Below are 12,285 nucleotides of genomic sequence, written 5' to 3' on the forward strand. Positions count from 1 at the left end.
TCTAAGAATTGCCCACTCATGGCTCTGCATGATTGATTACACATAGTGATTTAAAAAGTAAGTAGGTAAGTGGCTAAACTAATCATTAAACTGTTGGCCTAAATACAAGCTTAAACTGTGCACTTTCTCCCTAAACAACTGAAAAACAACTTGAAATGGCAACCAGTTTGTCTGAAAAGTAACATCATTTAATGTCTTCATCAAAGAGTTTGAGGAAGAGTAATGATGTATAAAACTGAAAGACATTAGGAAGGAAAAACTTATTTGACTATGCAAAACATTATAAAATGCCTTTACTTTGACCACACCAGCTCAGGGACTTGGGCTTACAACAATTAACACCTATAACCTATAGTACCAAAATACACCACAGGGGGCACTCCATGGTTTACTTTGAACTATACATTATTTGCTATTGCTGTGGAGTTACAAACCTATGAAATGAATATTTAAAATGACTGAAAAAAACCCAGCGTCAACAGTTTAGACTGGCCTGAAACTGCACTGAGCTGTAGCTGAAGCCTTACAGAGAAAAACCTGGACTGAGAAGCCTCATCCTCTCTCCAAAAGGCATGAAGCAGACAGTTGTTTTGATCTGTGGTCAGTCCACAGCAGCAGTGTGAAGTAAAGGGAGAGCTACATGTGTAAAGGAGCTGGACCTGAGTCTTCAACATGGCTGAGATGACCAGGGGTACAGACTTTAGGCCTGAGGTGTGCAACAGCTCGTTCCAAACTCCATGTAAATGTGCTTAAAGGGGAATTCCACTGCATTTTTTAAATTGCTGTTTATTTAATTTGTTAAAATGTAAGCAAAGTCATCCAGAGTGGTCTGATGTGAAATGCTCCATTCTAACGAAACCTGTTCAGTTAGAATTGTTCATGGGGTAGTGATGGGAACCAGATGTCTGAAGCATTTAATGCCTCTGAAAGCTATCTCAATAAATGTTATTACAGAAAATAGTCCCCATTTATGGTGTAGACATCACATTTTTCAATCCATTTATAGAGGAGGGGTACATGCAGAGTGTTATGAGGCAAAATCTTCCCCAGAGATATTTAAAAAAATATTTACCACAATGTTACCATCATCAATATTACATATGAAAATATAAAAATTCAATGTGTGTAGGTTCACTGGTGGTTTGGGATAACAAATAAAATGGCTATATAGGTGTTGCAGACACTGTGACCCCTGGTTCCTGGTACCAGCACTGTGAAGAAAACCGAGTCAGTTTTTTTCCACAACAAACTGTTTCCCACCTACTTAGAATGACTTGGCTTACATCTGAAAAACTGAATTTTATTTTAAAACAATTTGAACATTTGAAAAATTGTCTGGATTCCCCTTTAAGACTTGTTCAGTTGACCTCTTCTTCCCCACTCTCTATGACAAAATACAAAAAATCTAAACAAGCAATACATGTTTTTTTTACTTATTTGTCCATCACATGTAACAGACTTCTCTTGATATTGGAGCAGAGAGAAAACTCCATGCAATCATTTCTCCAAAATGGAAAAAGCATCTATTTCTCCCCAACATGTGACATCCTACACATACTACTGATTAGTGATCTTTAATCCTTTTCAATACGGAATTCTGTGTATGATTCCTTGTTTGTGTTCCTTCTTTTTTCATTCTGAAAGGCATGTGTTTATCCTCTTGTCATCACTTCAAGATGTCTACAGCTCATAATAGAGACAGTGATGGACTGAAATTTAAAAAGCACATGAATTAACAGGAAGACAAATATTCCAGAGAGGGCAGACACAACGAGGAATCCTCTGAGCCTGTGTGTGTGTGTAGGTGTGTGTGTTCTATGCAAACTACAGAGAAGGCTGTTTTTACTGAATGGGGCGGTGGAGGGTGGAGAGGGGGAGCAGTGGGGGGTGGAGGGGGGGGGGGGCAAAAAAAGAAAAAAGGTGTGGCTACTTTACACCACATATTAGAAGATCTCTTATCCAAGATATTAGAACATTTAAAACAGTCTGATATAGAATTTAGGTGATTTCATTATCTATAACATTTTCAATAATAATAATAATAATAATAATAATAATAATTGATGTACTAACAATAAAGTCTGTGTGAGGTTTTCCTTGGCAGTCTCTAAAAAGAGCTCTTCATGTGTCTTGTCCATAATTTCCACTCTCTCTGGTCTCTCCTTTCATGATTATACAATGCCACCAAAAAAGCAGCATTTTATGCTGGAGCAGGTTTGTTCGATGCCTGTCTCCTCACGCTGTTCTGTCTTCTCTCTCCCCCTTTTCTCTTCCTGCTCCAGTCGTTTAACCCCTTCTTTCTCTCTCACAGCCGTGTTTGGGCCTCAGGGACGTAGATCTCAATGCTGTCTGCACTCTCTGTAGCTGAATTCTGTTTGACAGACTGGGCTCTTTTGGCCGCCATCAGCCTCTTACGGGCCTCTTGCCTCTGCTTATCGACTGCTTCTCCGCTCTTCTCCCGTCCCAGCACTGGCTTACTCTTCCCAGGCTTCTTCGGCACAGGAGGAGCCTGCTTCTGGTTCTCCTGAAGTGAAGGCACAACATTCACAATGAAGGAAGATACAGGATGTGATGCTAACAGCTTCAGATGTTTCAGATTGTCTAATTGTTCTAAAAAAAGTTAAATACTGAACAAAAACATAACAGTTTATTCATATTTCACTTATCAATACAATATCACAATCTATCTGACAGATAATTGAATAAAATAAGATTTATTAATATGACTTTTAATATACTTAATATCAACATTTTAAAGGAAACTTTTGGATGGTAGTGTAGTGCAGTATAATATGTCTGTGTGCTGCTGTATGCAAGCAGAGTTTTATGCAAAATACTCTAAATAAATGAAAACAGTTTCTACAAAGAGAACGTACTTTAGATCACTTAAATGAATAATTACTGTTTATTTTTCTGAACTGATTAAACTAAAACATGAAGTGCGTTCAGTTGGCACTTTTTATATTTAGATTTTTTAATATTAAACTCAGCAAATAAATAGAAATTGTGCATAAAACATGAAAATAAAACACCATATTTAAGCTGTAGAGAGGAGAGAGATTTTCAAAATCAACAAAACACATAATACCAGGAATGACTGCATATGCTTTACCGTGTACCTGTTTGTCGGGTGAATCTCGATCTAATTTCCAGTCATTGGCTTTGAGATGGTAGAGCTCATCAAACTTGAGGCTGATGTCTTCTATTGAGAGCTGCAGCAAATCCCAAAAACCAGCCAAGTCCTGAGCCGTGGGCCTGGGATTAGCATTCACATTCTATAGAGAGACAGAGAGAACTATGAAGGACGTGCCTCAAATGGTTTACCTATCCTACCTCATTTGTACACAAGAGGGCAGTGTTACAACGTTAATCATAAGCACAATCTTCATGCGTTTTAAACTACACTTTTGAGGCACTCTGACCTCGCCTCATTCTTAACGTCAGTCATTATTATACATCATGTTGTATCATGTTGATCTGATCTCAAAACTTGCTTGAAACAACATGAACATCTGAACTCTGGACTTTCTGAACTCTGCCCTTTGATGACTAATGAGCTGACCTAGTAAATCAACATACTGTGGCTTGACGCTACTTTTTTAGAGCACATCATTTACAGAGTGGCAGTGGGCCTCAATGCATGCTACAGTCTCAAATGTTCTGTGGTGCTGGTTAGGTTACAGCAGGTGTGCTCAAAGAAACGTCAAAATTTGAAATGTCTGTAATCTTGTGATTATGTACTTTTGCTGTGTGTGTACATAGGAAGGAGGGAATGAAGTGGGAAAGACACAGAGAGAGTGAAAGGGAGAGAGAGAGAGAGAGACTCACCAGGTTTTGTTCACACAACCCTCTAAACTGCTGAAACTTCTGAGACATGAGGAGCTGAGCACTGCCTACAGCACTGCGCACCTTACCCAACACTACACACACACACACACACACACAGGGGAAAGAAAAAAATAAAAAACACCAATTAACAGTAAATATTCTTATGGGATTACAGGCCTTATTACAATTAGATCTGGTCAGACAGCATCACCCAGCACACAGCCTGTTCACCATCCCATCATCAGGCAGGAGATTTCGTAGCATACAGGCTAGGACAACCCGGTTAATGAAGTTTCTACCCACAGGCTGTCGGGCTTCTGAACAAGCTGTGAAGCTGTGGGTCCTTCCCCAATTACCATTTTCACACAGTCACTCTGTCAGTATTATTATTATATCATATCTCTGCTATGGACAATAACACATTAACACTAAGCCACTTTAAAGAACAATAACACTGAGTTACTTAAGCTACTTTTAAATGTATATTGTCTCTATATTTTGTGTATATTGTCTCTATATTTTGTGTATATTTAATATATTTCAATTTATTTTTTTATATTTTACTTTTACTTATTTACTTTCTGTAGAGTGATTACCTGAGCATCACCACAAACCTCACACATTTCAGTGCATAAATGTCCTGACATATTGTGAGAATGACAAACAAACTTGAAACTTGGTTCATCAAAATATTACACTTACACCATTGTCCCTCACCCCAAACATATAGTACTGTGCCAAAAGTCCACCCCACTTTTACTTAATGTCCAGTAAAAATGCCTAAGTATGCTCATTTCTTCAGCATTAGGAAAACAGCAGAAAACAAAGATTTCATGGATAATTATATAAGATGAAACTGTAAGTATTAACTGTGTCCATGCTTTGCATTCATTACAGCTTCCATTCTTTTTGGAAGACTTGCTTTTAGTTTTTCAAAGAAATTTGCAGGGATATTTTCCCATACCTTCAAAGTTCAGTCGTAAATGTTGGTTGCATTTTCTGCTGTTCATGATCCATGTACTCACACACACATTCAATGGAGTGGTCAGTTCATTGTCCCTAGAATACCAGCAGCATTTTTATATGACCTGCAAATTCTCTTCTTTCTTTTTGACTATTTCCTTTTCTAACTAAAGTTACCAGCCCCAGCAGCTCTCAATTCTGTGCACTGCACTTTCTCCCTGAGAACATGGACATAATAGTGAGCTGTCTTTTCTTGGTTTACATTTACGGCATTTGGCTGACGATCTTATCCAGAGCGACTTACAATTTGATTGTTTTACACAGGTAGGCGAAGGTGGTGTTAGGAGTCTTGCCCAAGGACTCTTATTGGTATAGTGTAGGGTGCTTACCCAGGCTACAGCATAGAAGGCAAAGGTGTTAACCACTACACTATCCCAACCATGGTTCATACTTGCAGATGTTTGCCACCGATATTGTATGTCACTGTATTTTTGCTACAACTGAATTTTATTACAGCATTACAGTTAGTAATGTAGTTCACGCCATCTTGCAAAAAGTGGTCCCACATAACATTCCGGACATTTCATTATGCTGTAGGTTGAGAGATGGAGAGTGGATTCCAAAAGAGTCCATTTTTTGATGTCAGGGTCAAGTCCTGGCCAATGACTCTGTGAGTCAGACAGCATAGATTCTCATATCACTGTGTAAACTACATTTAGAATGGTCTAATCTCTCTTAAATCCCTTTATCTACCACTCGGCTATTGATTAAAGAGTCAGGGAGTCATCTTCATCCAGCAGCAAAGGAGTTGGGTGTAGAGTACCTGGAAAAACCTGAAAATCTGGAGTTGTGCATCACTAAGGAGAGCTATCAAATTCTTGTAGGGGAGCGTCGTGGCTCTGTTGAGTCTGCTGTAATGACCATTCTAGTAAAGCTGGGAGCAACCCTGAAACAAGCCCTTCACTCTTTATATATCTTTCCCACACCCACTCAACATGGCCCTCTTGCTCTTTCAGTGAAACTCTTCCTCTTTCTATGAAAGAAGGTACTGGGAAGAGCTTCTGTCCAAGTGTGTACGCGTGCAATCAGATCACTGTATAATCAAGTTATCCTGATGAAGTTATGGGCCGAATGACGTGTACACCCGGCCTTATTTGAGTGTGATTTACTCTCTGGATCTCTGAAACACTTCAGAATAGGACCTTAGGAGGGCTAGGAGGGCTGTTTAAGAAATTAATTCTAACCTCAGCCTTTAAATTAATGTAGCAACAGAAGCAATGAGCTAAAGTCTTAATGTCCGGGTACGTCTAGGCTTTGAGCTTCTTTGTGTATTTTATGGATGTTCATCAGTGTGTGTGTACATCAGTATAGATACAGACTGATGTTGGAGCCATTGTGTGGGTGTGCAGTGACTGGAGTATGTATGTGTGTGTGTGATACCTGGTGTGAGCAGACAGACAGGCGTGTAATCTGAGGAATTATGATAATCTACTCAGGTCCTGATTAAACCATAGATTAGCGCCACAGCAGCAGCCTAGAGTGCACACACATAGGCACACATTGCAAATGTGTTTGTCCTGGAGATGAACTCTGGGATCAGCCTGCGGGAAACGCATGCCAATCATGGCTTTCGGTTTTAAGGACTCGGACAGGCATGAGTTATTTTAGCCAATGGCAACACACACTCACACACACACACACACACACACACACACACACACACACACACACACACACACACACACACACACACACACACACAGAGTAGTGGTGTAAAAATACAGACAGACAGACACACACACAGAAGTGGTGTAAAAATGCATCAGTTCATCATCATGCATCAGTCTGAAGGTGGTAATTCAACTGTATTGGAGTTGTATTTTCAATTAATTCTAATCGATTCTGATAATATTCAATTAAGTAAGCTCTAATGTTTTGGACACTTGAAAGTGAACACTTCAGAAAAGTGCTTGCATTATTTTATCATACATTCACATCATACATACATACCATACATTACACTACTGTGTATAAAGTTCCTTCAGTTACTTTTCTATTCAGGCATCAATGTGCTAAGCCTTTTGTGCCAGAATCAGGCTTGAATTAGACATATTCTGCCAATGTTATGTACGAAACGTGCAGTCTACTGGCCATGTGCACGGAGAAACTCTGTGTTTCTCTCCTCCTGCATATTGCAATGCGCCTGCACGTGTACATCTGGCCTTCAGAACAATTTTAATGAGCTCATATGCTACATTTTCTTGTTTTTTTTGCTTTTTTTTTGCTATAACATTTGTGTGGTTTTATCAAAACCATTTTCCAACCACACTTTACCCCTTTGAATCAAACAGGATGTACTTGTTCAACTTCATGCTTCTTTATTTCAAAATTCCACAATATAGGCCCTCTTACCCTCCTCAGAGAGCTGATGCTCTTTGGTCTCCTCCTCCATCTGTTTGCACCATCCCTCCATCCGTCCAGTCTCCGCTTGCAGGAGCTTCAGGAACCAGTGACCATCCCGTCTGCATGCCGACATCCCACCTGTAGACGTCTGGGCGGGGCCTCCGTTCCCGGTCCCATTCCCACTCTCAAGCCAGGGGTCAGGTGGGGGTAGTGAGGAGGGGTCGAGGGCGGGGTCTAAACTCTCAGAGAAAGAGGAAGAACTACTCCTCGTCGTCGAGCGGTTGGTCAGGAGTTGCCGAGAGGGGCCGCTGGTTGTCACAACATCGTCGTCATGGCTACCATTGTCGAGGGAGAGTTGTGTGGAGAAGTCCACTGATTGACTAGAGCTGTTGACCATGACTTTCTTCTCGGCGGGTCTGGAAGTGTTGTTGGACGTGACAGTGGTGACAGAAGTAAGCGAGAGGTCTTGTGTATCTGAGTCAGTTTCCTGCTTCGAGGCCATACTACTGGAGCGGCTGAGTCTGCGTACACACAAATCACACAAATGGACACAAATCAGGAATTAGTCCATTAACAAATCAACAAAGCATGCTGTAATTATGTCCGAGTTACTGTTACTCGTAGCACATTGAAACAAACTGAGAAATTCTGTTAATATCTGTCCAATCTCAACGATATTTTATGATTTAAATTTGAGAAAAGGCTTTATTGTGCTGTCATGGTTTGAGGAAAGAAATACAGCTTTACATTTTGGTCATTTTTTATCGTTTGAATTCAAAACAAATAGGAAAAACTGGAAATGCAAACATAAACCTGTCAATACAGAATATACACTGAATTTAACTGTGAATGTAAATGCCATGCAAACTAGCCATGTAAATATTTAACTATGTGATTACATTTCAATAATTATGTAATATATCATTGCTGTCAGAACAAAACCTTGCATCTCCATTTCTGTCGTTTTTCAGTTTTTGACATAATTTGAAAATGTTCGTTGCCATTTACACTGTGTGTAAATTTCATGTACAGACTAAAAGATGGCTTGTACTGACTTACAAGCAAAGTATTACTGATTTAAAAGTAAAGTATGTTTTTTCCTTCTGCTCTAAAGTTATCATTTTGGAGATGAGTTTTCATTGCGACAGCAGCAATCAAATGTATAGCAAGACAATAAACTTGAGACATGTTGACCTGCTTGGCAGGTGAGCCTCATTTTTCATTTTCAGTGAAACTGTTTTAACATTGGAGTGACACTGTAATAATAACTCCAGATTCCCAGGGTTAAATTACGCTGCCATAGTGAACAGTAATGACTTTGCTACTGAACAATCTTATCTCAACTCTAGTCATGCAATGTATCATATTTAGTCTTGACTGGCAGGTTCTTGTTAAAGTGCTGTGTCAAGGAACAGCATGACTAGCACCTGACCTTGGCTTCTGTCTTACGTGTCACTGATATAAAACCAATACATACAACGGGAAACAGCACAAAGTGAAATCTTGACTGAAAAGTGCTGAATATGTGTTGTATCTACTGTTACAGCAGACAGAGACAGAGCAGCAGATTTGAGCAGGAGGTTGTGGCAGGAAATGCAGTGCAAAACTGATATGATTACGTCATACACAGCGATCTTTACTGCAGTGCATGACAACGTATATATCACACAATAAATGTATGCTTGCACTTGCAAAATACTACAAAAACAAAAACAGAACTACAGCATGTACGATACAGGTAACAACTTTAATTGCTTGACACATATTAATAAAATCATCTGTTTCTTATTACAGGAAACAGGAAGAGGAAAACAGCGAGACAGCAAAAACTCACGTCCAGCCGTCCTCCACTTGTACTCCAATCGACTGGAATCTGGCCAGTGGTGGTGTCTCCACTCTGTTCTGGATTTCCTGGATGCAGTCCACCTAGCATTTAATCAGAGGACTGTGTTTAGGAACATTTATTCAATCTAATGCTCACTTATGTCAGAAGAAAGCAATATAACTAAAAGTTCAAGGTATTTTGCAGGCATAAACACCAGGCAGCAATCAGAAATAAGAGCACTAATGGTTTCTATACAATGTTAGGACAGATATCCAGTCCTGGCAGGCCAGTTCTGCTGATTTCAGTGTTTTCTTGCTCTAACACGCTTACTCAACTCACCAGGTAATTAACAAGACCTTCATGACCTGATTAAAAAAAGAGCTGTGCCTCTGTGCTAAGCTGTGCAGTGCTGTAGACAAGGAGAGAAGAAAAAACATCTGGGCAGTGCTATGGTCCTCTGTGGCTGAAGTTTGGCACCTCTGCCATACACATAAAGTTACTGCCCAAGGAGCTTTAAATGGTACACTGGGAATATAGCTGCAGGGCTAAATGCTTTGCTTTGGAAACTGCTTGCTCTTGCTTAGGCTCTGAATCCCTGAGCCCAGTGTAAGATTTGCTCAAAGTCATATGATTAACCCTTGATACTCTAGGCAGTGTTACCCAAAACCCCTCAGATGGTCCACATTTTTCCTCTAGCCCTAGGTGTTGTGAGCTAGGTTGGAGCAAAAAATGTGAACTGTCTCGGGGCCCTGAGGACTGGGTTGGAAAACACTGCAGGAGCTGTTGAGGGTCCTGACTTCTATTCTTCACAACCATACATAAGAATTCTTGAAATACTGGTCTAGTCCTGAAGATCAGCACACTGTGTCTGAGATCTGAGATCAATCCACAGGACCAATTTTGAATCCAAATCCAACTGCAGCCCAACAAAATTCTGTCCCAATCCCAAACCACCAACCAGAGACTGAATAAGCTCCACATTACTAATGACAAAATGTAGACTAAATTCTAGTAAAAGGTGGGCCTGGGGTCTGTCTGTGTTTTCCACCCACCTGTATTCCGATGGAGGAGAGTTTCCGGCGGGGTACAGGCTCTGTTCTGGGCTCGTCTGCTGTGAGAGCGCCCCCCTTCACCTGGTCATTATGGGTCTCTCGAGGGGGTTCTGGAGAAACCACAACAGCCGCGGGGATCTGCGGCTCTCGGGAAGTGGCGAGAGGCAGCTGCGGCCGCGAACCTTTGGCCAAGCTGTTGGCCCGTGTGCTGTCGAGGCTGTCCGAAGAGTTGCTGTGGCCTGACTGACTGTTGACCTCGCTCTTGCGGTCGTGGTTGTCCAGGTAACCGTCCTGGGCTGACTCGGTGCTGCTCTGCACTGTGACGGAGATGAAGGGTTTGGAGGTGGTCCGAGGGGGCACGGGGGGTGGAGCTACCTTCTTACATGTGGTTATACATGTTGAGACTGTAGAGAAGAGCAGGAAGGGTAACAGATTAGTCTAACATGCAAATACAGCTATTTACCTCTAAAACCCTGTTTAAACTGGATTTGTTTTTACCTTTGAAATAATGTGAAACAACATAATTTAAGTGATTACAGTCCATAGTTTTTATCTGACTTATTATTATTATTATTATTATGTAACAAATATGTCCTGTTCAACTCGATTTACCACTTACCACAGTTAAGGCTTAAGCACACATATTTAACAAAGTATTAAGACATGAACATATTTCTACCTATTTTATGCATTTTATTTCAGCAATTATTTGGATTATGTTGCAGATTACATATTAAAATAACCCATATTGGAAGACATTTTTAAAGTAGCACCCTGATGCTGCTAATCAGTCATTTAAATATCTTACAAATTACTGTGCAGTACCTCCTGTGGTAAAACTACCCCAACATGTATAGGGTTTCAGACAGTGGTTCCCAATGCTCGCGCAGGAGCACCTCAAAATATCCACATTTTAGTGTTGTTCCTGCTTTAACACACCTGATATAACTAATCAAACATTTAGAAACCCTTCCTGTAGTGGTGTGTTACAACAGGCAGAACACTAAAACATGCAGGAACAAGGCTTCTTCCAGACCAGGATTTGCAACCACTGATCTAATAATACAGAAAGTAAGAAAAATGGCTACCACAGAACTTCCAACTTGTTTTTTTTACATATTAACTTTGTTTTAAGTTACAGGGAATGCAGTTTTTGGTATTATAAAGATGACTGCAAACCAACTAATACAGTTTCCACATACCATTTGCTTACACAGTGTCTCCCTGTGACGCACAAGCGAAGACATACAATTAGCTGTAATATGATTTCAGGCCTTCTGGAAATGCAGAAAACAGCTGACCAACAGCAAGTATTCACAGCTATCTGTTTGGGTGTGCTTCATAGAAAGGGTATGGTGAAGACAAAGATCCATTCAGCCCACACCCCAAAGCATTCTGGGATAGAATGTGAGTGGGAAAAAACACAGGAAATGAAGTGCAGTCCATTCACTGGCTCTAATGTTCCCCCCGATAACCTTATTACACCAAACAGCCAAAGATCTCCTCTCTCTCTGATTTCTCTCCTCTCTCACTTCCTTACTCCATCCATCTTCCTTTCCCTCTTTCTCTTTCTGTTTCTCCATCCATTAACGACCCATTAGGTTAACTGTGGACCTATATGTGCATAAAATCAATCTGTATGTGCACAACTTTGCATTCTCCAGGTCATTAAACCAGCAGAACTGAGGCTTGCTTGTGATATGGCCCGGACAAAAGGCTGAAGCAGGCGTGTGCTGAGTGTTTACAAGAGCATCCATTATATTCATGATGAAGTGGACCTCACACAGTCTGTGATGAAGCGCTGTTCAAGCACTAAGTGGGGTTTACACAGTCTCCTTTATATGAGTGGTACACAAGTTCAACATCCTGTATATAATGGACTAGAAGCAATTGTGTCTCAACGTCAGCATACATGCGCACACAACGTGCTCAGATGAGTATCCCTGAAGACGGGGAGTTCACTGCGATCAAGGAGTGCTATGATATGGATCTTTATATCCTTAATCCCTTAAAAACTCAGGCTTATTACATACTTAGGCTTATTTTTCATTTAATACAGGGACTTCAATGCAAACTGGTGGAGCTGTTTTTAGGTTCTAGAAGTGTGTAGTAAAACACGGGGCCTCTTAGCAGGTCCTGGCTATTTAAGGGGTTAAAAAACAGCTAGATTTTAAGACAACAATATGTGATATCAAACATACTGACATAAATCCA

At 40.5% G+C, this 12,285-nt stretch overlaps 1 protein-coding gene across 4 annotated transcripts in view; it reads right to left on the reverse strand.

Moving 5' to 3' along the window:
• Positions 1–1,286: 1,286 nt before the first annotated feature.
• Positions 1,287–12,285, reverse strand: part of dlgap4b (discs, large (Drosophila) homolog-associated protein 4b) — a 177,499-nt gene continuing 166,500 nt past the window's right edge. For all 4 annotated transcript variants that reach the window (XM_017697914.2, XM_017697911.2, XM_017697913.2 and 1 more), the window contains 6 exons: positions 10,072–10,475; positions 9,029–9,120; positions 7,204–7,715; positions 3,829–3,920; positions 3,120–3,275; positions 1,287–2,524 (listed from right to left, as the gene is read on the reverse strand). In XM_017697914.2, coding sequence (XP_017553403.1) covers positions 2,306–2,524; positions 3,120–3,275; positions 3,829–3,920; positions 7,204–7,715; positions 9,029–9,120; positions 10,072–10,475 — 1,475 coding nt within the window. In that variant the 3' untranslated portion in view covers positions 1,287–2,305. The remainder of the gene's footprint in view (positions 2,525–3,119; positions 3,276–3,828; positions 3,921–7,203; positions 7,716–9,028; positions 9,121–10,071; positions 10,476–12,285) is intronic.

Source organism: Pygocentrus nattereri, chromosome 26 (genome assembly GCF_015220715.1).
Source record: "Pygocentrus nattereri isolate fPygNat1 chromosome 26, fPygNat1.pri, whole genome shotgun sequence".
Lineage (NCBI taxonomy): Eukaryota > Metazoa > Chordata > Actinopteri > Characiformes > Serrasalmidae > Pygocentrus > Pygocentrus nattereri.